Source organism: Phaethon lepturus, unplaced genomic scaffold (assembly GCF_000687285.1).
Source record: "Phaethon lepturus isolate BGI_N335 unplaced genomic scaffold, ASM68728v1 scaffold1373, whole genome shotgun sequence".
NCBI lineage: Eukaryota > Metazoa > Chordata > Aves > Phaethontiformes > Phaethontidae > Phaethon > Phaethon lepturus.
In genome coordinates, this window is record NW_010526724.1 from 29,403 (window position 1) to 56,188 (window position 26,786).

Sequence of the window (26,786 nt, forward strand, 5' to 3'; positions counted from 1 at the left end):
TCTGGAACGGGAGCGCTAATGTAGAAACAGGGTGTTGTAGGGATGCATCAGTTAGCTCTGACATGGCTTGGCTGCCTATGGAGTCCTTGAAGTCAGCTGCTGTTTGTGTGCTTAAATGCCTGTTGAAGTGGTTCTGATGGATGTACTCATTTGAGCAGTCAGCAGTGAAATGCAACTTTTGAAATAGTTTTTCCTTTTACAAGTCTTATGAATGGACAGATGAGTGATCCTAAATAGGTTTACTTGGAAAATTAATTAGATGAAGCATTAGCAATATTGTTCGTGCAAAAACAATAATAGTAATTGTAGCTGAGAACTTGAGATAACTTTTCTTAATTATAAAAAAAAAAAAAGGAAAATCAGTACCTTGCTCCTATTGTCTGTATACTTTTGACAGCTGCTGTTTGTTGTAGCCATGTTTCTGGTGTAAACATTTTACTGCTAAAATATTTATTTGCAGGCAGAAGGGTGCCTTTTTTTTTACTCTTTTTTTTTACTCTTTTGCGGTGCTCATACTCTAGAGTGGTGAAAGTTAATTCAGAAAAGCTTTAGGAAAGTTGCAACCATTTGCAGCAATATCACTGATAAGCCTGATGACTGCTTTAACATACTATTTACGTATTGAGATTTTTCGGCTCTGGGGAGGAATGTGGATTGCTAATGTACTGCATGCATACAGTACCTGCCAAGAAAGGCTGAGTGACTGTATAGTTAAAGGCATGAACTGAGACAGCTGAAAAACAAGGAACACTTGTAAGCTGAAGGTGTAATTAAACCTCTTGTTAGGCTGGGAGAGGGCTGCAGAGTCCAGCTGGTTAGAAAATAAAGCCAGTTTTCATCTGAAGTAAAACGTGATCAATAAGCCTCAGGTGGAGCATTGTAGTAAGACTTGCTGGCTGCCCCTTGCTGCTCGATGCTCTTTCACAACCTAAGATGATGATATTATTATTAATTTTTTTTTTCAACTGCCAGCTTGAGGTGAGCAAGTAGGCACTATGGAAAACATTACAGCAAGGCTTAACATAACCCCCAAACCTTGCCTAGCTGAACTTAAAATGGCATTTGCCTTTTTTTTGTAAGCTGATTCTGCATAAAACTGGTACTTTCTGTTTTGAGGGGCAGGTGTAGAGAAAGTGATTAATATATATATATATTTAGGACTCAACATATTTATATTCAGCAAAATAGTTTGCATGATGTGCAAGTTTTGCAAGCCTTCATGCTTCGGTACTCAGAATGGTGCAGGGATGAGTCATCAAATTGCCACAATTACACAATTCAGTACTCATTGTCCTTGTAAATACAACATATTAATATAGGATGGATACAGGCAGTTTTTGATTACTGACTCCCTACTCCAGACACTCAGAAAATTAAATGAGAGTTAGGGTGTCTTTGAAACAATTACGCAAGGAATGCGTTAGACGTGATCCCATAGTACCTGTTGAGGTAAACGCGCCCCTAAAAAGTAATAAGCTGATACATATTTATAAAAAAAAAAAAGCATGGAGAACTTGAATTGCCTGATGGATCAAAAGCATCCTCCCCATCTAATTTTAGCAACGATACCTGCTGCTGAAAACACCGGCTATCTCTTGGGATTGCAATAATTGTATTTTTTTCTAGTGATGTCCATTTGCTGGGTGGAAATACAGGCATGCTGGAAAATAGCTGGTAATTTGGTCAAAAGTAGCACTTCTTATTTTTTTATTACATCCTAAATCGCCTCCTAGCTTAACCAGTGAATAAGTTTTTTTTATGCTAATCTTTATGAGAATCTGTATTGCACTATTTCTGAAGTTCTCAAAGCCAGCAGGGTGATTTTGCTGTTATGGTACTTCATCAGCAGTTGTGCTTTGAGGTTGGGGTATGAATTACCAAATTAACTGCTCCGCTGAGTAGTTTCAGACTGTAGTTTGTGCATACAACTGTCTATTAAAAGGATGTGCCATCACCAGGCTCTGCGGTGGAGTTGGAGCCTTGCTTAGCGTTTCGTGGAATTGGATCAGAATAGTAATTCTGAACTGCTGATCATTTTCATGTATAATTTCGTTTTGAAAACAAGTTACATACCTTAGTCCTCTGTGGACACAGCCCACACTTATCTGACTTCCGAGATTAACTTTATGTTAAGTCAGACATACTAAATATTGAGAGATGCGGTTATGTATTTACAGAAGATCAGCACGTTAATTTTGTAGTGAGGTTAAGGTGAAGACTGACGCTTTAGAAGCAAAGTTAAAATAGTGGTAGTAATTGCCAGTCATCAAAACCTTAGTGATTAAACAACATAACCTGTTTAGTACCTGCTTGCATTCTTTTGAACCTGCAAAAATAACTGTTCTGGAACATTTAGGTGAAGAATGACTTGAGGTTTTCTTTCTCTGAGCAGAGATACAGGAGCAGGCAACTGTTGGTTTCAGGGGATTTATTGATCTGGACAAAACTTCCTTAAAAGTAGGCCCCTGAGAGGTGTCAAACTGGGTATCTGAAAGCATTAGGTGTCTTAAAAACATCACATCTACAACTTGTGGTCAAACTATGGTGTTTGTTTTTAGAGACTTTAAACACAAACTGGATAACTGTCTGCTGGTGCTGAATTTACCCTATCTTCCTGTAAACTGCTTGGTGGTTAGTCAGAGGCCAAATAAAAATGATGCCTTATTTTCAGTATGAGGGTTCTATTTTCTAATTTTGCCTTCAGCTGTTGGATCGTGGTAGACTCTTTCAGTATTTCCAGTATATTTTTGTTTGAACTTCCAGCAATAACTACACTAAAATAAAACCTGGCAACTGGCAGAATAGCTAGCTAGGTAAGAAATGAAGCGTATTGAGCTTAATTTGTGCAGATCCCTGGTGCTTACATAAATAGTTTAATTTAAGCTGAAACAAGCAGTTACTAATCCAGATGTCAAATATAGACATGTCCATGGTCAGCAGAGTTATAACTTTCAGGTTAGAATCACAGAATATCTCAAGTTGGAAGGGATCCATAAGGATCGTCAAGTCCAATTCCCTCCCCCTTGCAGGACTACCTAAAACTAAATCAAGTTTCACTCGATCTGCCTTAGAGCTTTGTTTTCAAGTGCCTTATAGTGGCTGTGGGCAGTAGATTGAGTTTATCTACCATCAAATATTTTTACAAACTCTTTATTTGGAAAATGATTTGGCTGTGGGCTCTATTTTCTACTTTTCTCAAGGGATTCCCCCCCCCCCCCCAAAGGTATGATTATCTCACTAAATTAAAAAAAGTATATTTTATCTTGTTACATAATTAAAGGAGAAATATTGCAAGGAACCATTTTGTATAGCCAACTTGAGCAAAGTTAAACCCATAGTTGAAGGTACGTTGTTCCTGGTGCTGTCGTCTTTGTGAAGCCAAACATCTTTATTGCCCAGATTTGAATAACTGTCCATACCTTTTTATGCTTCTTTGATACAGGATTCTTTTATGTCATTCCTCTGTATATAGCCTACAGCAATGCTTCTGAAGAAATTTTTTTGAAGTGATGCATCTTTGCAGTGGTTCGGATAAGCACGCTTTGTCAGTGACCACCTATTTCTGACCTGGCATCTGGAAGCACTGTAGTATTTTTGCATTTCTTTGCAGACTGGTATACACAGGTTTTGAGGGATGTGATAAGGGGTTTGGTCCTTGCTGTGAGAAGAGTGGATTGACGTCTTGTGCAGTTTAAGTTAGTGGTTCTCCAACTTCATTTAGCATTTGTATTGCGGTATCTTTTTATTAACAGTCTCTCAGTAGTTAAAAGAAGAAAATCCCCTCCTATCCCTGATCAAGTATCAAGATGTTGTTAATAAACACTGTTTAACAGGATCCTGGATTAGAAAATGGTGACCATTACATCCTACGGAGAGGCTTGCATTCATTTTGAAATGCTTTAAACCATTCAGGGTTTTCTGGCTATATTAAAAGCAGGAAGCCATGAGGGACACATGCTCATCATTTTCAGATGGTAAAGATGGTTACCCAGCTTTCTTCCTTACTGATGTGGTCCAGTTGTCACATAGGATGGTTGGATTCCTCTCTTCCTGTGGGTGAATGTGTAATTAATACCTTCAGCAATCCTTGTGCTGGCAGAGCTGGTTTCAGAAGGCGATTTGAGTATACAGAGCTCGGGCTTAATCTGCTGTGTTTGACTCCAAGACATCCAAGTATGTATTAGTTACTTTTTATTGTTTCTTTAACTTCTCTAGAGTCAGATATAGATGTGATTCGCTAAAGGAGAGGAGAGCCTGTTTAGCCAAAGTGTTTTGATTAGTTTTGCTTATTTTGTAATTTCAGCTGAAGTTTCCTGGTATCTTTTCCAGAGAGTGGGAATTTTCTCAAAAATTAGATTTTTAAATACTTAGCTTGATCTTTAATTCAGATCAGAATTACTGATGTAGTCTCAAGGGTAGTGGGAAATAGAAGTTCTTGTTTTCTATCACTTTCCTTTTCATTGTAGCCAAAAATATAATTGAAGGCTGCTATTTTTTTTCCCCAAGGTAGCACAGCTATTGTCTAATTTTGTCTATCCATCTTTTGTATCCTGTGAATCCATTCTTTGGTAGGGAAAAGTTTCGCATTGAAGAAACATAGCAACATTGCCTGCTTTGCGAAGTGCTACTGCTGCTCCTTGTGTGTCTTGTCCCAGTTCCCAGGATTACTCCTATCACTTCTATAATTGCTGTCTCGATACTGGAACTAAAACTGGGTTAAAGAACAACGCTGCACCATGCTGTTTCTCTTCGGAGTCAATTAAGTGACTAAAGGCACTCCCAAGTCCTGAAGCATGGCGCAAACCCAAGCGTTACCTGCCTATAGCTAATAGAAATCTGGTAGAAATCTGGTTAGCCCCTACAGGTTTGGTAGACTTCTGCTGGAAAAGATGTAGCTTTTTTTACATATCTCATGAGTGAGGTGAGCCTTGCAGGCTGAGTGCCATTCATCTACAAAAAAACTTCAGTGCTTTTGCACTTCACGTCATACAGCCATACGTACGGGGAACTATATTATGCTTGAGATACCTGGTAGCAACTAAAACAGGTATGTGAGGATCTTAATTGAAACTGTGATTTATGGAGTTCTAGAATACCTACAAAATTTTTTGCCGTTGGGAATCATTCATGGTTGTTTTTATTTTGAAAACTTTTCACAGTCTCCAAAGGAGGAGAGCTTTCTGTAATTATGCTGCTTGTCAGTACCTCTTTCTCACAAGTAAATTTTGAACCTGTTTGCCATGTTCATCTGCATTTCATAGACATCCCAAAGACTTGAGGTATTGTGGAGCAGAAGGACTAAAGAAAGCTTGAAGTTACTGCAGAACTAGGTGAGGGACATGGGATGCAAATCTTCAGGAAACAAGCTTTTAAAATTCTACAGCTTCTAGAGCAATTTGTAAATTTTACTGCCATTGCTGGTTTTACCGTTAGTGAAAATAAAGCCAGAGGCTTTTCTCAGTGTAACTTTATTCAGTTGGGTTATAACAACTGTAAGGCAACGGAAAACATCTATGCTTAGGCCCATTGTTACCACTTTGCTGTTGCTGCCATTCCCAGTAGGGGATGGAAAGCGCTTATTCCAGGCTGGCTAATTAAGGAATGACAGCTGGTTGGAAATAATCATTCTACTTTTGCAAGAGCTGTGAGCAACTTAACAAGAATTTCTGGAAAAAAATGAACTTATAAACAGGGTTAACTGACAATATGTAGAAGCTACGCTTCCACTGTGAGAAGCTGCTGGGATCTTGTGGTTGTGAGGGTAAAAAGAAATAATCTAGCCTGTTCTTTCAGAGTCTGCAAGTGCAGGTCAGTCCTATGGCAGGGGCTCATGGCCTTGCCGGAGTAACTGAATGAGAGGTCATCGTTTGCACCAAGTCTTGATGCTGTTCAGCAGCAGAGCTGCTGGGAAATGGCACGGACTCCATGTCAAATCCACTTTGAAGCTGCTGGGGAAAACTGCGGAGGCGGTCAGCATGGTAGCTTTATGTAGAGGGTGGGTGGGGTAAACAACAAGGTGCAGGTTGAGAGAAGGGAACAGCATGATGAAGGGAAGAGTTGAACTTGTAGATGCCTATCTTCCTTCTTGCACAAGAGCTGGAGGCTGTCCTGAACAAGGACTAGTGACACCAGCTGTTAGGAATTTTGAAATTCTTCTTTTGCCAAGTGCTGTGGATGTACAGGACAGATTAGAATTGTCTAATTGCTTCTTCCAGACAACAGGACAGGATCCACCTGGTTGTCTTTTAGTCATCAGTTAGTAGGCTTAAGTGCTTTAGAGACACGTTGTAGTCTGAGTTAGGATGTATGTGATCTGGGGAATGACCCCAAAAATTAAGACAGAAGTGGAGCAAATTTATTAGGAAGAGAAGATATAATAAGGAAAATGAGCTATATATTTGGGAGCAGAAAGGGAAAGAATGAAGGATTAAAACCCTCAAGCTCTAAAATATAGTAAGAAAATGTGGAGTGAATTTAGGATGGGGGAAAAAAGCAAAAGCAATAAACACTGTAGTAGCGGATGCCATTAAATTAACACAGCTGCCTGCTTCCTGGTTAAATACACAAATACAATGTTAAATTTCCAGCCTAAAAATCAACCTGTGTAGTCTGCCTGTGCATTCATGGCCCAGATGTTGAGAGGACATGGAAATATTTCTCAGCAGCAGTACTGTCTGTGCCAGGTGGCCCATTCGTGGATCTAAGATGCTGTCATCTTAGCCAAGACTGTGCTCTGATGCTCTGAAGGAAGAGGGACAAGTGGAGAGGGGCAGGAGAAATGCAGTCCTCCTACTTCTGCTTTGTGTCAGTGGACATGCCAAGGATGTAGCATTTCCCTAAAGCCTGCCACCCAGTTTTCTTTACCTAGGCAGCAACAGAGGCATAGTAGAATTGAGTAGGTGCACACCAAAGGCAAAAACTTGCTCTGTGGTCTGCCTAGCGTGGAAGGCTGATCATTTTGGTGAAGTTTGCGTTCTCTCCCACTTTGCGTTACAGTGCTGCTCTATGGTCTTATTATATGTTCCTAGAATGAAGAGACATTAACATTTAGGAGACAGTTCTTAGCCTACGTCCCAGGGAAGCCTAGCAGATCTCTCGGATGTTTCACCATAAAGGAGCAGAAGAAAGCAATGGCAGAGTCTCTCTGTGACCTAGTGAAGGAAAGTTAGGTTGGGGCTAAATGGCTGTAATGTGGGATTTCAGCTGAATATGCTGACCCAAGCCATCCATGTTTGATATTCTCAGTAAGAGTTCCTGTTCCTTGCTCTTAGCTCATAGGATCAATGGATATACTTGGCCTTAACTGCAAAAGTGGATGATGTATGTCCTTAAATGAGTAAAGTATATTAATTGAAAACACTCTTTGCAACATATAATCACTGTAATGACTATTTCTACACATTCAAATTCAAAATAAGATTTTAAAAAAAGAACCCTGAACATAATTCCTTGGAGTCATGTTTGCTTTCCAGAATAGTTTAACTGGTGTGGACAATTTCGGTACCAGTCAGTCTACGGCTGATTGGTGCTCCCTCTTGTGGCACCGTGCGGTGGGAGAGCACCGTTTGCGCATCGTTTGCACATCAGCGATGGTGCTGGTTATGAACAGCATGGAGTTACGAATAACTGGAATGGCCCTCAAGAGACTCAAAGTTTGAAAATGTGGGAAGTGTGGTTTACTTTTCTGGTGTTACTGTTCTACATATGTCCAGAAACACTAAAATATATGTATCTGTGCAGTAACACAAAACCTTTACTGCCTTTGTCTGTTTTTAGATTCCTCACTAGCCATCTCCTGGGCTTGTATTTGTCATTGTCATGTGCATCATAGCTAGATAGGATTGAGTTTTTCCATCACCCAGTGGACATAGGTTTTCTAATGTAATCTTTTGTCCGTGTGACGCATGTTTTCTCATACCTAACTGCAAGGCAGAAAAAGGTTCAAGGTAAACTTCAGACAAAGCCATGTAATCAGGTGGTGGAGGAAGGCTTGCCGATGGGGGTAATACTGTTAATTTTTCAAGTTTTCTGGTTTTGGTGCAGTATATTCCTTGCGAAAGAACAAGGAGGAGATGAAGTGGTGAATGCTTTTGAGGTGGAACTGTGTTTTGAATGGGGGTGGATGTAGTTGTTAAGGGGTTAATCCATAATCTGTGATGGCAAGAGTAAAGGAATTGTGTGACTTACTCCGTCATGTGTTTTACTTGAGTGCATTGTTCCTCTTTCTGCTGAGACTGCTGATCAAGGGGAAGGCTGCTGAAATAAATACAGACAATGTTTTAAGACATTCAGTTTTTCATGGGAGCCCTCTGCCAGTTAGCTGGTGTCTCCTGGGTACGAATGATGGGGAGGACAGGATTGGTGGGGAGCTGAATGAGCAGTAACTGCCTAGGTGTGCAGTACCCACGAGTAGGTAGAAATAGATGGTAATTGTGGACAGCAAAAGGGAGCAGGTAATTAAAGAAACAAAAAGAGAAGAAATGAGTGAGAGCTTACCTCAGTTTTTCAAAATCTTTAAAAAAAACATTTGCAGCTGAATGTTTATAGAAATTCTTACATCTCTCATTCTCGAACAAAGGGAAGCAAACAGTAGGGAGGAGCAGTTATGATGTGGGGAGAGCACTGTAATTAAGTCAGGGTGAAGAAAGATGGTGACTGCCAAGGGTTATAGGACACAGACTGTGGTAGTGAATTACAGAGGCGTTCTGCAGAGAACGGTCCCTCCTCCTTGTGGTAAGCTAGAGCTGGAAAAAAAATTCATACTCTGTTGCATGTAAGTAGTGTATAGTGATTTTTTATTTTTTTTTCAACTAGACGTATGCAATTTAACTTTGGCAGAAAGTGCTGGTTGATTACTTTGACAGGTTTAATTACTTTGGCTTGAGTAGGATGAAAGTGAATTTATTTCCCAGTGAGAATAGCGTTGAAAGGCTGCATGAAAACCTGTCAAAGGAAATTGAAGAGGGGCTGGGGAGTTATCTTTACAGTAAATGGAATTGATAAACATGTCAGTTAAAACGGGAATTTATTTATAATACCCAGGTTTTGTGGCCAGAAATCTTTGATAATTCTGTTCACTGGGAAAATGAATTTTATCTGTTCAGTTGATTTGCTTTTTCATAATGCTTGTAGAGCAAGAAATTGCCATGGAATAAAAAATGGAACTCATAATTCTTTTTTTTTTTTCCTAGAACACGTCAGTAATGGAGGATCAGAATGAAGATGAGTCTCCAAAGAAAAATACCCTATGGCAGGTAGGACTAGCATTCATGTAGAAAAAAATTGGCATGACTTTATATGTTCCTGCTTTTGAGAAACCAAATCTCGCGTCTGCATAATCATCCCTGTATGTAGTTGACTGTATCATCCTAAAATTAACTCAGCCTTCAAGTGAAGGATGACGCCGATGAATAATTCTTGAGAAGTTACTAGATCTCAGATTTTTTAGTTTGTGCTGACCTTGAAAGAACAATTCTGCGTCAAAGGATACTTGGGAGTACAAGTTCAACCTTTCCAAGCATGTGACTGTCATTTAAAAGGAAAAATTCAACACCTTCACGCGGCAAGGAGTTTGCTTCAGTTTGCTTTGAAGAAGTTGCGAGTATTTCAGAGCGCTGACAGTTGTTCCCCAGCAGCCCTCTTGGTCTCCTGAAGGGCTCGGAAGAGACTGGCGTCAATCTTTGGTTCTATTTAATAGTTAGCAGTAAGGCCTGGGGTGCTGTTCTTGTAGCATCCTTATTTGTAGCTAAAGCTCCTGGGATTCTAATGATGTTTTTATGTGGATGTCCCAAACATTGTCAGGAGCTATTTTTCAAAAACAAACCAAGCCCTTGACATTGTATAATTCTCAGTTTTCATTTACGGCCAAGCAGCTCAACACTGACATGAGGGTCTTGAATTTTTATGTCTAAATTAGAGTATAAATACACAACTTTTGGTCTGTCTCTAAATGTGTATTATTTGGTGTCTCTCTAAATACGTATTATTTTAACTGCTGGAACCTGTGTAAATCATTTGTGGGGGCAGACTGTAATACGCAGTTGAAACTACTGGTTTGATCTGAAAAAGTTTGTTCTAAAAAGTTTCCTGCTGTTTAAATGGTAAGAGGAATTCAAGCCTTTCAGTGTAAGTAGTAACTTACAATTATGTGCAAAGTCCTTTCATTGATCTTTATGAAGGATGAAGTTTTTATGGCCTAACTCATAGCTGTAAGAATGTGTTTTAAATTGTCAGTTTGATTGTTTCTTGCATCTTCTCACATATTCTTCCTTGAGAGAGTTCTTGTAAAGCTGCTCCTATTGTTTATGTTTAAATATTGATATTCCTTTTCTAAAAACAGATAAGTAATGGAACTTCATCTGTGATTGTCTCAAGAAAAAGACCATCAGAAGGAAACTACGAAAAGGAAAAAGACTTGTGTATTAAATATTTTGACCAGTGGTCTGAATCAGATCAAGTTGAATTTGTGGAACACCTTATTTCACGAATGTGTCACTATCAGCATGGACATATTAACTCTTACTTGAAGCCCATGTTACAACGGGACTTCATCACTGCGTTACCAGGTAAAAGTTATTTTAAGAGATGCATTTTTAAATACTTTTTGTTTAATATTTCAGGTGTATGCAAACTTTTCAGAACATCCTCCAGTTTTAGATTGTCATGTATGAATAAAGTGATGCTGCCTAGTCAAAAGAAGGGCAGGAGGGTGGCCGAAGTCATTTGCTTCTGTGATTAATTGAATTGGCCACTGGATGCCAGTGTTGTTCCATGTAAGAGTAGTTTGAGTAAGCGTATCCTGAAGAATAGTTTCTGTTTAAACTGGAACTGAGTTGTTGCAAAAGTTGCATCTGTTCAAGCTCTGGTCTAAATTCATTTTTCATATGAACCCCATAGGTGTAGAAAATACTATAGAGGTGTTTTCATTTGTGAAGCCTTTATTACTTTTTAGTTTTGTTCTAAATTTCTGAAATCTTAAAAAGCTGCCTGCTTAGATGAGTGAATCTAGTTTGTTTGGTCTTGTTACTGACTCAAGAGCAAAAGCACTTGTGGGTTTTTATTGTATAGTCCAGCCATGATTCCTTCCTTGAGTTGCTCAGAACCTCTTCTGCCACCGGTAACAGTAGTTTGAATGTAAAATCTGTTCTTACACTTGCTATATGCATTTCTTAGGGGAAAAAAAAATTAAAAATTGAGCAGTAATAACTAGGTATATAGAATGTTTAGCTTTCAATCTTCTGGTAAGTCATATATATTTTTCCATTAATTTCTGGAAGGAATTGTATCCCTGGATTTTTGCTGCTGGGGAGACTGATTCATTTGATTCTTTGAAAGGTAAATGTGTGGACATTGTTCCCAGAGTGGGAAATAAGCATGAAATAAGTGATCAAAATGTTCTGTTTGCCACTGGCAGTACAGATTCACGCCTGCAGTGAGTGGTCTGTGGATGTTATCCCAAGAGTGCCAAGACACAACAGTGAACACTGAGGGTGGATGAGGAGGTGATACAAATTGTAAAAGGAATTGGAAACTGGTAATTTTTTGAGCACAGGGAACCCTGAAGTAAAGTGCCTTTCAAGGCTGGTCGTATTACAAGGTCTTGAAGCTTTCGTAGCCGTTGGTGTGCTTAGGTGGTCTCGTGTGTATGGGCTTTCCTGGTATCTGGGACAGAGTGCTGCTTGCATGTTACGGGTTTCTGTTCTCTGTAGCACTGCTATATTTTCACAAAACCTGGAGGAATTCAGCTTTTGAAGGTGATGAGGGGATTGTGGCTTATCTGTCAAGCATGGTTGAAATGAACTTCTTAGTAGTTGGAGGGGAATGAAGAACATAGGGTAGGACACAGGAAGTGATATGGAATTTCAGATGTGCTCTATTTTCTTAAAAAACAGGCTTAAAAATGTGAAAGAGGGCTATGAAAGGGAGGGAGCGTCCTTTCCCCTCACACCTCAGTTTTAGGGAAGTTATTTAGCTTGTCTGGCCACACACATAAAAATGTGCTCCTCCTTTCAAGTGGAGGGCTGTCTCCTTTTAGGTAGCACGGATGTTTCTTCCAGCTTGCTTTCAAAATATTGAAAGTTGATTTCTCTAGGGAGTAACTGGGATTAACTAAAAAATAAAGTGAGATAGACAGTCATAGTGATCGTGTGCAAATATGTGCTTCAATTAATAATTTTATTTTGTTTGCTTTTATACTTTAGGGCTAATATGGAGTTATACAGTTCTTTCATATTATATATTTATTCATAAGAAATTTTGTGAGCTGCATAAGCTGACACATACACAAATGTGTAAATATATATATGTGCCTGTATATATATTTATGTTTACAACTGTTGTTGTTTTTTACGATATAAATGCTGGGAACTGTCCCCATACTCAGCCTTTCTTGAAGGTAATGTGGTGTGTGAAGAGTGTCTGTATAACTTACCCAAGAACTTAATCTGAGCTGATGGAAATCAATACCGTGTTGGACTAACATCACATTGAAAGGCAATGGTGAAGTACTGCTGTTTTAAAAGATAGTTTCGCTTGTCTTAAAGGAGTAAGGTTCCTTTGTTTTAAATGGAAATCGTTTTTGCTCACTGTCTGTTCCTACTAATTTTACACCTGTGAGAATGCAGGAAAAATGGAAAAAGTTTGTGGTATCTGGCTTCCCTTCGACTCAGTGGAAAAGTGTGATAATTCTGGTGTGCTTTTCTGTAAGTCGTGGCAGAATGTTTAGTCTGCAGGATCTGTTCTTACAAGGTTGGGCTGTGGTTGGGCTCTTTACTGCTAATCACCATCGCAGAGTGTGGCTAATACTGCATCAGCTATTGCAAATCCCATTGATCAGAGTGGCTCAGCTGCCTATACTCATTGTTTTTTGCGCATTTGCCAATGAGGCTTCCTCTAGCGTGTCAAAAACAACTCTCAAAAGACAGTGGTCTATAAAGGACAGCGTAATGGCAAGAATAATTTGTCACCTTTGTGCTTTTGATTATCTTAATTATCTTTAAGATGTTAATCTTAATATTCCTTGCATGGTGTCATCCAACTTGTGCCCTTTCCTTAAACAAATTATAACTTTGACCCCTGAGCAGTACCTAGTCATCCTTGATTAGGAAAGAAAGTCCCTTCCATACCTGTTTTGCGTGTTAAAACTAAGAGAACTGTATGCTGTATCAGGCAAGTAAAACCCTGCCAGGCTTCTTTTGAAATTTGTTTCTAAAACAATAAAAGCCTGTGCAGTTGCAAGATCTAAGTGACTGTTTCATATCTAATGTTAGTCAGTTTTATAGAGTTGACATCCCACATTTGGGTTTCATTTTCATACAAAGTGATATTTACACATTGAGCTTTGAAATCCCTGTGGATTTTAATTGTTTTATTATTGAAATTCAACCAAGCCTTCATCTGGTACCTATAATCAACAACAGCTGTAATTTTTCACCATTTTCTGTAAAACTGCAAAAGCTCTTGTAGAGGCATAAGAGTTGGGAGTAATGTTTTTCTTTGAAAAGTTTACCAATAAGTGTTAGATGCATTTTACCACAGAAAATGGATAGGTTTTAGAACCTATTTCCGAAACTGTTTATAAAACTGAATACTGACTGTCTTTTAACGTAAAGTAGGTATATGCAGCTATTTCAGGTTTATTGTGTCTTAAACTTAGTCCCACACGTTGTCCAAAATAATTATAGTCAGCCTATTTATGTATCTGTGCTTTGGACCTGTTCCTACTATGTTAATTAGGGTAAACATTTTATTTGACTTCTTTTTTTTAATGTGAACAATTTAAATTTGTGCACTGTTGCAAGTGGTAAAAATCTTAAGAACAGACTTGGTGGCAAAGCATGTGTGTATTTGTGCTCAGTATGCAACTTTGAAGGCTCTGTGTACTCATAGAAGATGAGATTGCTGTGTTTTTTAACATCAGAAAACACTTGAGTTTCTAACTTGTAAATTGTTTTTAACTGTGACTAGTGTTATACAGCATTGTGAAAATTATGCATCTTAATAAAGGGCTTCTGCCCCGTAATTTGCAGTTGATCCTTAGAACTCAATGAAATAGTGACTTCATAATGAACAGGCTTTATGTGTTAAAAGTGTACAGTCCCAGATTGGTATGGATACATGTGTATGTTATTGCTGTTGTGAAGACGTGGTAGCTGATTGCAGTTAAGTTTCATTGAAAACCTTGGTTTAGTTCAATTAAACATAAATGAGCATTTGATACTAGGATGAGACCACAAGCAAGAGTCCGAAAAAGCCTTGGGTTAGTGAAGTCGAATGAAAACAAGCTGAGCACTTGTCACTTTGGGTTTTGTCTCTCCAAACTCTTGGTCTGATAGTTCCATAAAACATCCTTCTGCAGACACTTGTCGTCAGGATCTTCTTGAGAATGTTCCTAACCTGTAGAAAACAAAAGTCACCTTAGCAAGGAAGATATTCCTTGTACTTTGAGTTTATTTGGAGATTTACTCTCCTTAGGAACTGTGTTCTAGCCCTGTCTCTAAATTCTTGATATGTATGTTACAGTGAAATGACTTTTTTTTTTAAATTGGTTTTTGAGAAGGGCCTGGGTCTCAGCCTGCTACTTCTGAGTTCTGCACGTGCCACAGAAGGGCACTGAACACCTTGTAGTAGCCGGTCCTGCTTGCGCTCTGGAGCGTAGCCTCTGTTGCACCGTTCCCTGAAGTGGAGGAGAGGCTCTGGTTCGGGGTGCTGGGGCCAGCGCTCTGGTGGCACGGTGAGTTTTGTACCTCTCTTTGTCTGAGGAAACGACATTAGTGACTCCTGGTGCCTCAGCAGCAGTTTGCCAGCTCTTCATCTTTGCTTCAAATAGCCTTGTTGACAGCTAGAAATGGCAGCATTGATCTCTCCAAGAAAGGTGTAGCTTTTGGACGAATTGTTGGTGGTACCTTGGTCATTAAGCTTGCGTTTCCAGACTTGAAGCATGAGAGGTGGCTTTGGATCCAGATTTCCGCAACTGTTTTTCAGAGGATTGTTACCACTCTTTCAAATGCAGTTATTTGAAAGACTGAACAATTGCAAAATGTTCTGTCTCTGTCATGTATCACTTTTCTTAATCAGTTCTGTGCAACTGTGTTTAACCTGGAGAAGTATCTTTTTGAAAAATAGTATTTCATAAGGAAAAGCTAAAAGCAATTGAACATCAGTTGATGAATACACACATTGTATTTCTCGGGCATCTCATTAATTTCAAAATAGGAAATCATAAAACCGTGGACTTCACCAATCCTATGTTTGCCTTGTGCTAAAAGGTGTTAGGATAGAAAACAAGCCCTGGTGTGTGCTGTCTGCCATCATGACTGTGATTCAGATACTTTTTTAATGGTCTCAAAATAGTAATCTAAATCTAATTCTTCTGAAACTACTTAAACAACATGTCCGTTCTTATTCGCACAAAGGATTTAAAAGACAACATGTGGATTTCTAATAATGGAATATGCTGTGTGCTGCATATGAAACTCCTAAAGTGTTTGAACTTGATTCAGAAACACTTGCCTGCTATCGAAAACCACATGATGCTGTCGTCCTAATTCTGAAAGGCATCTCAAGTTCTACTTTCAAGCTGACCAGTTCAGTGTCTTCTGAAAGATGATACAGGTGTGTTACAGTAGGAGTGAAATATCAAACCCACCACCACCAAAAAACCCAGAGAACCATGCATTTGTTGAGTTCCAAGTATGCTTTGCAGTGTAGCCTTTTTATTAGGTTGGTTATTTGTAACTTTACAGCTCCTCAGACTTCTGATCTTTTTTTTTTATGGGAGGATAATTTAGTTTGTTGCCAGGAGATGGCAGTAACAGATAAACTTTTAAAGAATTATTGACCATCATTTGAACACCTTCTATTTGTTTGTCACTTTCTCCCTTGGGAATTCATTTTACATCTGATGTGTTCGTGATCTTTACATGTCAAAAATTGCTCAAAGCTGCAAGCAAGTTGTTAGCAACATATTCAAGTGCCAGCATGGCTATTTTGTCCCATGACCTTTCTTTTAAGTTTATGGTTGAAATAAATGCAGCATTGCAGTTTGCTTAAATGCTTTTAGTCAAGTACGGCTAAGTGTTTCCCCCTTCTAAGAATGCTAGTATACATGTGTCATGGTGGTTTTACTAAATTATGCCAGTTAGGCTAAATGAGACTTACGGACTTTGGAATGAGAAAAGCATCTAGTAGATGGGTGTGTGTTCAGTATGGATCCTTCCGTCCCATCTTTACTGGAGATAAACAGCGGTGTTTTGCCCAAAGTGGAACAGCTGTTCCTTTGGCCGTACAGCCAGTTTATTTGACGAACTTTGCATCATTTGTTTGCTCATTCACCTGCGATCTTTCAGGTGCATGAGTTGAGAATTTCAGACCTTAAAATGCAGACATTGAAAGATTTTACCTGTCATCAGTGTATCTTGTGCTGCTGGCTTTTTTGGAACCCAGACATAGCTGGAGTTTGGTTTTCTTCTGACAAAGAGAAAATAAGATCATCTGAAAAGGTTAGTTTGTGTGCCTCTGCTCCTCTGCCGTGCCACCGCTTATGAAAAATGCCTTTTGTGTGGAAAGGACAGGACAGCATCCTTATATCTGTGGGAGAGCTGGAAGCCAAAAGTCAGTGCTGTTGTCCTTCTGCCACATTTTGCAGAAATACTGTTGTCATCAGAGTGTCAGCATCTCTTTTTAATAATGTCTAGATCTTCTGGTTTAGCTGTAAAGTACTTAGTTTCTTTTAACTTCTTCCAAGCTTTGCAGTCATTCATTTTTATATTTAATTAGTAAGCCTGAAACATAGTAGCCTGTTATTGGTTGAACTGAATTATCAATTCTGTCATTTCTTAGCACTACAGTCTCTTATTACCCATTGATTTGACTAAATATCCCTGTGTGAGTGAATATTAATACCCCTTTAGCCTTGAATTACAGCGCACATGCTGGGAGGATAGTGAATGCACAGACTTTTGAAGAGGGAGAGGAGGTTATTCTGAGCTTAGATGTTGTATAATGGCTATTGAAAGAAAAATGGTGCAGTGAAACGGGAGCCTTAAACACCTTTTATAGAGGAACCTCAGTGTACTGCTCTGCTACAGAGTTTGCAATTATGGTGAACTGCCATATGCTCTGCACTGTCCCCTTTGGGAACTGCAAGGCTTTATGTTGAAAATTCTTCCTCCTCCTCTTCAAAATACAATGTTCTCAGTGTTGGGAAAATACGTAGAGGACTGCGTCGTGTGATTACAGAGTTATAGATGTACTAGACGGTTGCACTGTATAGGCTGATCTTACGTTGCTGAGCATGACTGTTTTGCACTGAAGTCTAAAATAACTGCTAGATCTGTTCCTGTTAAAGCATGGTGTGTGCCCTGTTCACACCCGTAACCTTTGAAATCAGAAAAACACTTACTCACCAGACCTGTTTGTTTTCTCTATTTTTATCTAGCTGTATCCTCCACGTTGCATAATGAATCAGTTTGTCTTCTTGATACCTAAGGATTCATGATTTTAAACTAACTCTTCAAAATGACCTTGCAACGATTATATTTTCTGGAAAAACCTTGAGAACTGTTTCAAATCACATAACATCACAGGAAGATGAATATATCCTAAGTAACCGGTATTTAGAATCTCAAAGTTGTTATTTACTAGAAAGATTGGGATGCAGCAGACCAGAAGACCACTTTTACAATGTATTTAAAAGCCCTGACATTTTCTTCAAACTGCTGATGTAGGAGATGGCGCAGCTTAAAGCTACTCTGAGACATGGCATTGTTAGGAGAGAATTTGCTGGTCTGGAAATGGTTAGACTTGAGCTTCGGCAGACATTTCAGTTATTGAATCTGTTGTTATGACTGGTATTGAAAAATTTGTATAAACCCAATTTACATTGTAGGAGCTTTCACCATTCTTTAAAGCCTTTTTTACAGATCTCCAAACGACATAGAAGGAATGAACACATGCTCTTCAACTACATGTGCTGGTTTCTCCTTTCTGTTGCTGTTAGCTTTTACGAAGGCCATGTCAAATTTAGCATGCAGTGGAGGATTAAATGAATGCACTTTCTTAATTCTTTAAAAAATTAACAGTAGTTTCTTTGATTTTTCAGGACTATTTGAAGCCTAAAGTAGGCGGTCATGAGATAAAGTGGAAAATTAAAAAGGTCATCATCTCCTAGTTTGAAAGATTTTTTTCATGCTTGGCCAACTGGCATAGGTTATTCGCAAAATTTAAGTTATTCTAGGTCTCTGATTTAGTGCAGTTTTTGGGAGAGCAAAATTGCAGGTCCTTTGAAAGAAGTGACAGACTTGCCAGTGATTTTTTTTTTTGTGGGACCAATGACACTGTAGTTGGAATGTGAACAAGAAAAGTTTGATTGCTATTTTCAATTTAATGCAGATATATTATCTAAGTGGTTTCTATTTATGTACCTTTACTTAGCTACAGTCATGTTTTAAAATCTAACACCCTCAGCAGGAGAGAAGATCTAGGCAAAGACCATAAGCAAACACATGCAGTGTTCCACCTGTTTTTTGTCTTGATAGATCTGTGGTGGCAGCTTGCTGTATTCGTCATCTTTATTGATGTGCTTATTCTTTCTACCAGGTTCCACTTAAGTACCTAGTGCTTTTGGATAAGTATTAACAACATATCGCAGCACATTGCCTTACACAGACCTGGATGAATGGGCAGGATTGCAATTCTGGTATATTTGGAATTCTGCTGGCATGTTGAGTGCCTTTTAATACGTAAATCTAACCCTAGCATGGTACAAAACGATCGCAGGGGTTAATAAGCTGCTTCTGGTAGCTGGGATCTTCATGGTAAAAGTCAGTGTCTCCCCAGTCTGCTATAGCTATTGCTTGTTGACCCACATACCTTATGCCACAGGTGAAAACAGAGCATGAGAGCGAGCTGCCCCGGTAGATACTGTTTCTGGGATGTCTCTGTGCTGCCAAAGGGCTTTCATTTGGAGTAATGTTGTTGTACTTGAGAGTTCTCTTGTGGTACATTGCTGAACTAATTTTTTGCCCCAGTAAAGCTAGTGTTGCCAAATCAGCAGTATGCAAACTCGCACATCACTCCGTTGCCGTAGAAGGTAGCATGCGCCGAGGGTGGGAGAGCAGCAGATGCGGGAAAGATGCTAAGATAATATCTGTTCATATGGCTATCGTAAATACGTTGGGAAATCTTTGTGAAGCTAAACTGAATATACTTTGCACTGGAATCTATGGTGCAGAAGCTGAGCTGTCGCCTCTCATTATTTGAGAATTACTTGACTCTTGCTGATGCTGAGGTTTCTTAGCTGATTCTCATACTAGAAACAATTGCATCCGCTGGCTCCAAAATAAAGGCTGTATTGAATGTTACAGTTTGAATTACTCAACTTGACAATGTTTTTTTAAAACAACTTTCTCTTAATTTTTTCTCTAGCTGAAGGGAAGTGTCAAAACCCCCAGCTTCTGGTATAAGTCATTCAGTAATAATTTCTCTGAGTGTGGAGTCCAGTGACAGTAAACCGTGAATCGGGACAAGTGCCTGAGACGTTAAAGCACCATTTGCAATTAAGGAGTTATTGTCAAACTCATTCTTATTTATTTTGCCTTCCTACACTAGGGTGCAGGGCATGGTGTCTCTGGCATACGCTCTACCACCAGAGTCCTGAACAAAATTCAGGAGTGGACTTGGCACCTGGAAATACAGAAAGAGCTTAAATAGAAAAAATGGCCTTGCATTTGACGCTAGAAATTTTTTGCAGAATTTTTGCTCGTGCTTCTACTGCATATGTCTGCATTTGTTCCTGTGGAGTCCTGTCTTCTGCTGAGTTGAATTATCTATTGTTATATGTAAGGGAGTAGTAAAAGAATCAATATTTTAGTTTTGCATTACTGCTGCTTAGTGAAGCATCTGCTTGAAGATGACGATCTTTTAGGACCGTGTAGCCCAATGCAATGCCAATCCTTGAAAAGGCCAGGATTCTGTGCCCAGAAGCAGCAAAAAGCTTTCTGCTGCTTGCATACTGTGCTGAATTTTGGTCTGCACTCGTTCTCACCTTGTGGAAATGGGACAGTCCAGTAGGCAGACTGTACGAGAAAGGAGTAAAGTGTTAAGAGATATTTTGGTGTACGTGTTTGGATTAATTTGTAACTGGTGCTTCTACGTATGATCATTTAATTATCCTGTTACTCCAGTGCCTTAAAGCTGTGTTGGCTTTCTTTGAGTGTATTGCAAAACTTGTTTAGTAGTTTACTGTGAAAGTGATTGACGTTTTGATTGCCTTTCATTTCTTTGTAGAGCAAGGCTTAGATCACATAGCAGAAAACATCCTTTCCTATCTTGATGCCAGATCACTCTGTGCAGCAGAGCTGGTATGTAAGGAATGGCAGAGAGTCATCTCTGAGGGAATGCTATGGAAAAAATTGATTGAAAGAATGGTACGCACAGATCCGCTATGGAAGGGACTGTCAGAAAGAAGGGGTTGGTAAGTACCATGACAATAACTAAATTCACCTTTTACAGTGTTCTCCTTCACACATTTCCCTAACCATGAGCTCTGCCAAAAAGTAAGTTTTATAGTTAGTTGGTATCATGGAGACTCTTAACTCTGCTACGGACTAGTGGGGGTAGCTACGGTGGAAGCTGTCAACTCCCGTTTCTACTTTTGGCTTTGTCCCCTGTCCTTTTGTACGCCAGTGCCTTTCAACGCTTGCTTTCTTGCGGTAAGTCTGTCTGCAAGTCTGTAATTTCTGTTTTGCAGGGAGAACTGACATGTAGAATCGGTTAACAAAAACTAGCAATAACATGTTTTACAGGGCTTTTTCTTGAGTGAAGTATTTACAATTAAACTTTTTTTTTTGGCTTAAAATGTAAAATAGCTGATTGGGCTGTAAAAGCTTCTCTCAAAAAGAAACCATTTATATTTCTGGCAATGGAGTTTTTATGTTCTTTACGAGTATCTGAAGAGATGAGGTGTTCTGCTTTAGAAACCTGCTTTTCTGTGCTCTCTAGTGGTGTGCCGAAGAAAATGCAAGGCATATTGTAAAGAGCAAGAGGACGATACCCTGCTGGCTAAAAGCCTTATGAAGCAGTGAACCCTAATTTGGAAAATCATAAGGAAAACACTTGTTGTCTTTTTAGCCTTGAACACCTTAAAAACAGCTGTCAAATTGTAAAGTCACAAGGGTTTTAACAGCAATACTAAACATTCCTACAAGTATTCTGTGAGAGTATGTCACAAGGTTTTGTCAAAATGTGCAGATTTTGAAGTCCTTTAAAGTTTGGATTCTTTGTGGTAAATTGAAAAATATGTTTCTGGTTCTTTCTAGGGATCAGTACCTGTTTAAAAACAGACCAACAGATGGCCCCCCAAATTCATTTTACAGGTCTTTATACCCAAAGATAATACAGGATATAGAGGTATGTTTTTCTGATACATAATATCTGCAGGAGAAATAATGTTGCATACTGTTAGTGTTTCAAAGAGGGTGCATGTTGGAGCAATGCAGCATGTCATATCTATCTGTACCACTACTATCTTGTGAGCTCTGGCTCTTCAGACAATGTAAAAAAATACTCTCAGCAACTTAGTGTCACAGTACGTGCATTACCGTGTTACTTTAACTGTTAACTTTAAAAGACTTTTTTGCCTTTAAAGATTTTTTTAAAAAAAAAAACCTCTTCTGGGACTATGGATTTTAATAAAATAGTTGTTTTAGGAAACTTACTACTCAAAGACAGTTCCGTGTATTGCTGAATGTTCTAATGCATTGGTGATGCTCACTTAGGAAGCGATCTGAGGGTTAACGCCTTAACAGCAATCATTTAAAACATTGCTCATTTAGTAACTTACTGCTTCTAAAACAAATGTTGCAAACGCAGCTTTCTTCAGCGTATGGGATTCTTTTTTCCCCCCTGGAGTGGTTTGAGAACAATCAGTCGTACAATGATAAACACAGTAGGGGTTATTTGTGGTAAAAAGACTGTAGACATGACTGTTCTTTTCTCTGATATACAATTTTGCTCATCTTTAAGTGTTACAAAGTTGGGCTTGCTCACTTATTTTAAAATGTTTCTGATAAATCGGGATCATCTTGGTATTCTGCCTACCAGCAGAAAATCTGTCTTGCTCAGTTTGCTGCATACCCACCACAAAACTCTTAAGTTATACCACAGACTGTAATGGATTTGTTTCAGCCATGTGATGGATGTGAAATTATTGGTCTGAAATTCATTAGTGGGGAAACGCGTGTTTTGATGTTTGTCAGATGTGAACTAACGGAGTCATTCTGCTATGGCAAATGTGAGTTTGTGTTGCTTGGCACTCAGTAAACAAAATTATTCAGAACTCTTAACCTATCTGTAAAATGTATCTGCTGGAAAACATAATTCACTTTTCAATTTTTTTATAACCTTTGCTACACAGTTTACAAACATTTGAAGATAACGAACTAAGCATGAAATGTAGCATAGGCAAAATAAGATCAGACTTGGTATTTGTGAGATGAATGATACACATTTTATTGTTTGAAGGGAGATGTCTGCTCTCTGTAAGGAATGATAGAGTGATACTGCAATGATAAGAAGCCTGTGGGATTAAGGAGAACTCTTAATGAGATATTTTCTTGCTCTCTGCAAAATTCTGTCACCATTCAGTAATGAAAAATGGGTGAAAAGTGGTATGAAAAGATGACCTTTGAGATGACGTGGAACACTAAAGGACTCTAGCATTATTATCACTCAGATTTTTAAAGTTACTGTTCTGAAACATTTGTTTAGGTGTAAGCGGAACATTTGTATAGGAATACTTATTATTAGAGGTGGGAGTGTTCCTTAGAGATATTCTGAGGCCATTCAGCCACTGAACTGTCACAATCTGCTATTCAATACTTTCATTCTCTAGCTGCTGTAGATGTGCTAGTACAATGCACAGGAATGAAGCTCCTGAACTGGGCAGTTTTTGCTACTATGAAATAAGTAGTAAAAAACCCAAAACCCCCAGGCTTTGCTTATTGCTAATATATTAAATGTAAAAATTTTCAGTCTCTAAATATCTGGGAGTGGGGAACGAGTATGCCACTAAAAATATATCATGGTAATGAACATGTTTCTTGAAAAACTAGATTTCATTAAGATAACAGTAAATATATTAAACCCTCAAATTAGGAGAAAAATTTGCACTGCACTGCCTGAAAATTAAGGGCTCGTATTCAATATGGATGTATTCAATATGCATCAGTGTCTGGAAGTCAAGAAGCACAGTTTTATAATACTCTTTTGAACCCTAATTTTCTTTCAGAGTTTCAACTCATAAATTTTTATTTTTCATTACATAATGCTCAGGTGGATGATGTGATAACCCCTTACACTCTGCATGTTCTACATTTATCTCGTGTCAAGCTTTGAGAGGGAGCTGGGGTGGTAAAACATGCCATGCCGCTGGTACTTAAATAGTAATGCAACTAATGAGCGTGGGAAAAGAGTTGTCTTTTCTGCGGTGTACAAAGAGTACACAACTGTGAGCTGTTGCCATAGTTTCTGTCCATTCCAAACTGCCTGGCAATCCGGCTACTTTTCCATACAATTTCCGTAGTTTCTACCTAACGCTTACATCCTTAACAAAGTTAAATATTACTGGGACATGCGGGAAACTCCCCTGTGTCTCAAACTCAGATGGAGGGAGGCAAGAACAGAGAAGCAGAATGAGGGCTGTTCAGGGAAAATCTGTAGAAAATCTGCTTTCCATTCCACGCTTGTGCCTATAAACCTATGAAAACCCTTTGACTGTTAGCATTTGTCAATCATTAGTTGCCAATACCTTAAATTCTTCCCCAAACCTCAACACTGTCCGTGGCCTGTGGGTACTTCGGTAGAGCAGTAAAGCTGAAAGGAGCCAGGACCTGTCAGCTGTGGGCTCTTGCCTCTGAACTTCACTTTAGCAAAAGTAAGCGTAAACATCTGCCCAAATTCAGGAAACAAATGTGTCTTTGGTCTTCTAGAGTGGTGAAGTCTCTCTTTGAAAACTAATGGCTACTTCCAGAATCATCTCTGCTCAGTTTTTTATACAGGCAGCACATTTCCTACTCCTGGTTCTTTGAAATTGCTGAACTGGAGGGGGAAGGCAGAAGGATGGGGCTTGTGTGCCACATCAAATTTTTCCCTGTTTAAATATTTCCTTCAAGCTTTCTGAAATACTGCTGTTTTCCACGTTTCCAACCTGGAGTGGGGTTAGTGTTTCTGCTAATAGTCAAGGGTCCAATAAGTCTTCCACTTCCAAAAGTCGATTATAATTTTTTTTAGTAAATCGCCCTTTAAAGCGCTTTTCACAAATTGCTTCCCTAAAGGACTGTCAAAAGACGCTTTTAACACTGTTTAAAATGTAGATGGTGAATAACAATAGCAACAAAAGTTAGCTATAAGATTTAAAGCACTTAACTTTTTCCTCCCCTTATGCTGTTTTTAAGCCTAAAGTCATGCTCTCCCTCAGTTTCATACTTTTCCCATTCCTTCATTTTTCAAAGCAATGTACAGAAGCTCTTAAATAAGACTTTTAGTCTCAGCTGTGATGAAGAATTTTGTATCTCTGAATAACAAAATGTTTTTCATTCAAATATTTGTCTGGACCTGTCATAAGATCTTCCTGTTTCTGTCAGAGGGTCAGAGTTTAGGGAGCTAGTGATGAGCCAAAGGCTACCATATTAGCATTATATAATTACGTAAGTATTTTTGTAAGACATTTATCCTGTGTCCAAAGGACTTGATTTTTTTTTTTAATACCAGAAAATATATTTGATGTGACAGAAAAATCTTGTCATTTGGTACTTTACCTGTGGAGCACAAAGATTAACCCAATTCTGCTAGACTATTTCTAATGATAAAACTTATTAATTTACGGCAGCTGGTAGTAAATTGGGTTGTGGGTAGAGATAAGCTCAAAGGAGAATGCACTCTCTCCTTTGGATTGACTGACAGAATTTGAAAAGTAATCCAAAACCTGAATTAACAATTGGAAGGAAAAATGAGGAATGATAAATAGCAAATTTGAATTCTTTCCCTTGGGCTCTATTTGCATTTTGGGTCAAAAGTCCATGGAACCGCAAAGTGTCGTTAGCTGCAAGGTAATACAGGCAATGATTTGGCAAAGTGAGGTTCCCTTGCCTCTGAAAATTTATTAGTGCCAGTATCTGTTTGTTTCATGCCAAACACATTTTAGGAACATAATGTCACTTCTGAACTCATTGGATTTGAAAATAAGAGGACATTTAGAGATCTGAAACCAAGTTCTTGGAAAGAGGTGGTTACTCTCCACCTCCACTGTGAAGCCAAATATTTAATTAGGTTTCATTTCACAAGAGGTGGTCCAGTAATTTTAAATGTCTCCAAGTCAAATGTTGAATTGCCAAGCTTCTTTAGGAGGTTTTTTTAAAGGGAAAACCTGATTTGGGGCTTATCCTAGAAAACTGAACCTGGGTTTGCAAGACCTTGTTTATGGAGATGATCTGGTTGGTGCGGGGTATCCTGTGCCCGGGTGCAGTCCCAAAGCGTTGTATGGGAAAGGTCAGCTCTTTTACTGGGATTGTGTTAATCGGCATGTTGCCAACATGGGAAGTTTAATACTGCTGATGCCAGAACCCCAAGTCCCTGGATTTTTTCCATATTAATTGTGAACCTTGGCCAGCTATTCTGCTTTCCCCTCAGGATTAGCACAAGTATCTATTTCTTGTGATGAGTTGAGAAGACTTATTTCATAAATGTTCTCCTTATCTTTAGGCACATGGCAAGTGCCCTCATCTTGTTTCCATGGAGACTTAGGTCCACCTAATTAGGATGAGAATTAAAATGTGATTTTGCTGAAGACTTTAGGAAAATGTGGTGGCCGCCAGATAAACACCATGTGTTCTTCTGAATCTTGAAAAAGTTCAGATTTTTAGGACTAGAACTGACATTTTAAAGCTTGAAAAGGGGGAAAAAAGTCAACTCTCACCCTAAGTCACTGCCATCACTGGGAAATCTTTGTTTATGAAGTTGCAGTGTATAATTTCTGAGCAAATAGGTTTGTTTAGTGCTGCTCTAATTCAGATGCTGGAGAAATTTTATGTGCACGTGTAGTGGGGGGAATTTGGTCAGCATTTACATGCCTAGAAATTTTTTCAGCCAGCCTTTGAAACCTCTACTCCATAGGCACTTTCCAAAAGTCATTTCTTAAAAATCAAACTGGCTGAGGAAAGGAGAGGCTTTTGAGTGGCAGGGATAAAGTTATTGGGGTGCACGGTGCAGATTGCGGCTCTCGTATCTGAACAGGGCTGAAGACTCCTTTCAGATACCCCTAGTGTGGGATGGATCCTTGCCTTGGCCTACATCACACCTACTTTTTTCCACAGATGGGCAAACTTAAGATCGCCGTTTTCCTCCTGCAGATTTGAAAGAGGGATTTATTGTTCCTCTTTGAATACTTTGAATGCCCCTGTGGCCTGATAGGGGCTGATAAGTACCTGTTTAAATAGAACTTTGTGTTTTTATGGTGTTGTGCATAAACTTAGTTTCCTTTGGAGGCAATAACTAAAAGGTGCAATAATTTTGGTTTTTAGCAGCATTGTTCTTCATCAGGTGTTGCGTATAGTCCGGATGCATGTGTCATTGAAGTGCCTCGGAGGACCGCTCTCTGTTTTCATTGCTGTTGGCTTGTATTTTTAAGATTTCCTCTCCAGATCTGGAAGTTACAGCAGTACTTCTCTATTGCTTTGGTGTAGGCAGGAGTCCGTTTAAAGTTAGTATATTTTGATGTTGCACCTGTAACC

The 26,786-nt window shown here is 38.9% G+C and overlaps 1 protein-coding gene across 1 annotated transcript in view; it reads left to right on the plus strand.

Annotated features, from left to right (window-relative positions):
* The window catches only part of FBXW11 (F-box and WD repeat domain containing 11), a 59,235-nt gene that overhangs the window by 12,314 nt on the left and 20,135 nt on the right, over nt 1–26,786 (plus strand). The window contains exons 2-5 of the mRNA XM_010283137.1: nt 9,192–9,254; nt 10,340–10,565; nt 20,287–20,473; nt 21,318–21,408. Of these exons, the coding sequence (XP_010281439.1) occupies nt 9,192–9,254; nt 10,340–10,565; nt 20,287–20,473; nt 21,318–21,408 (567 nt within the window). The remainder of the gene's footprint in view (nt 1–9,191; nt 9,255–10,339; nt 10,566–20,286; nt 20,474–21,317; nt 21,409–26,786) is intronic.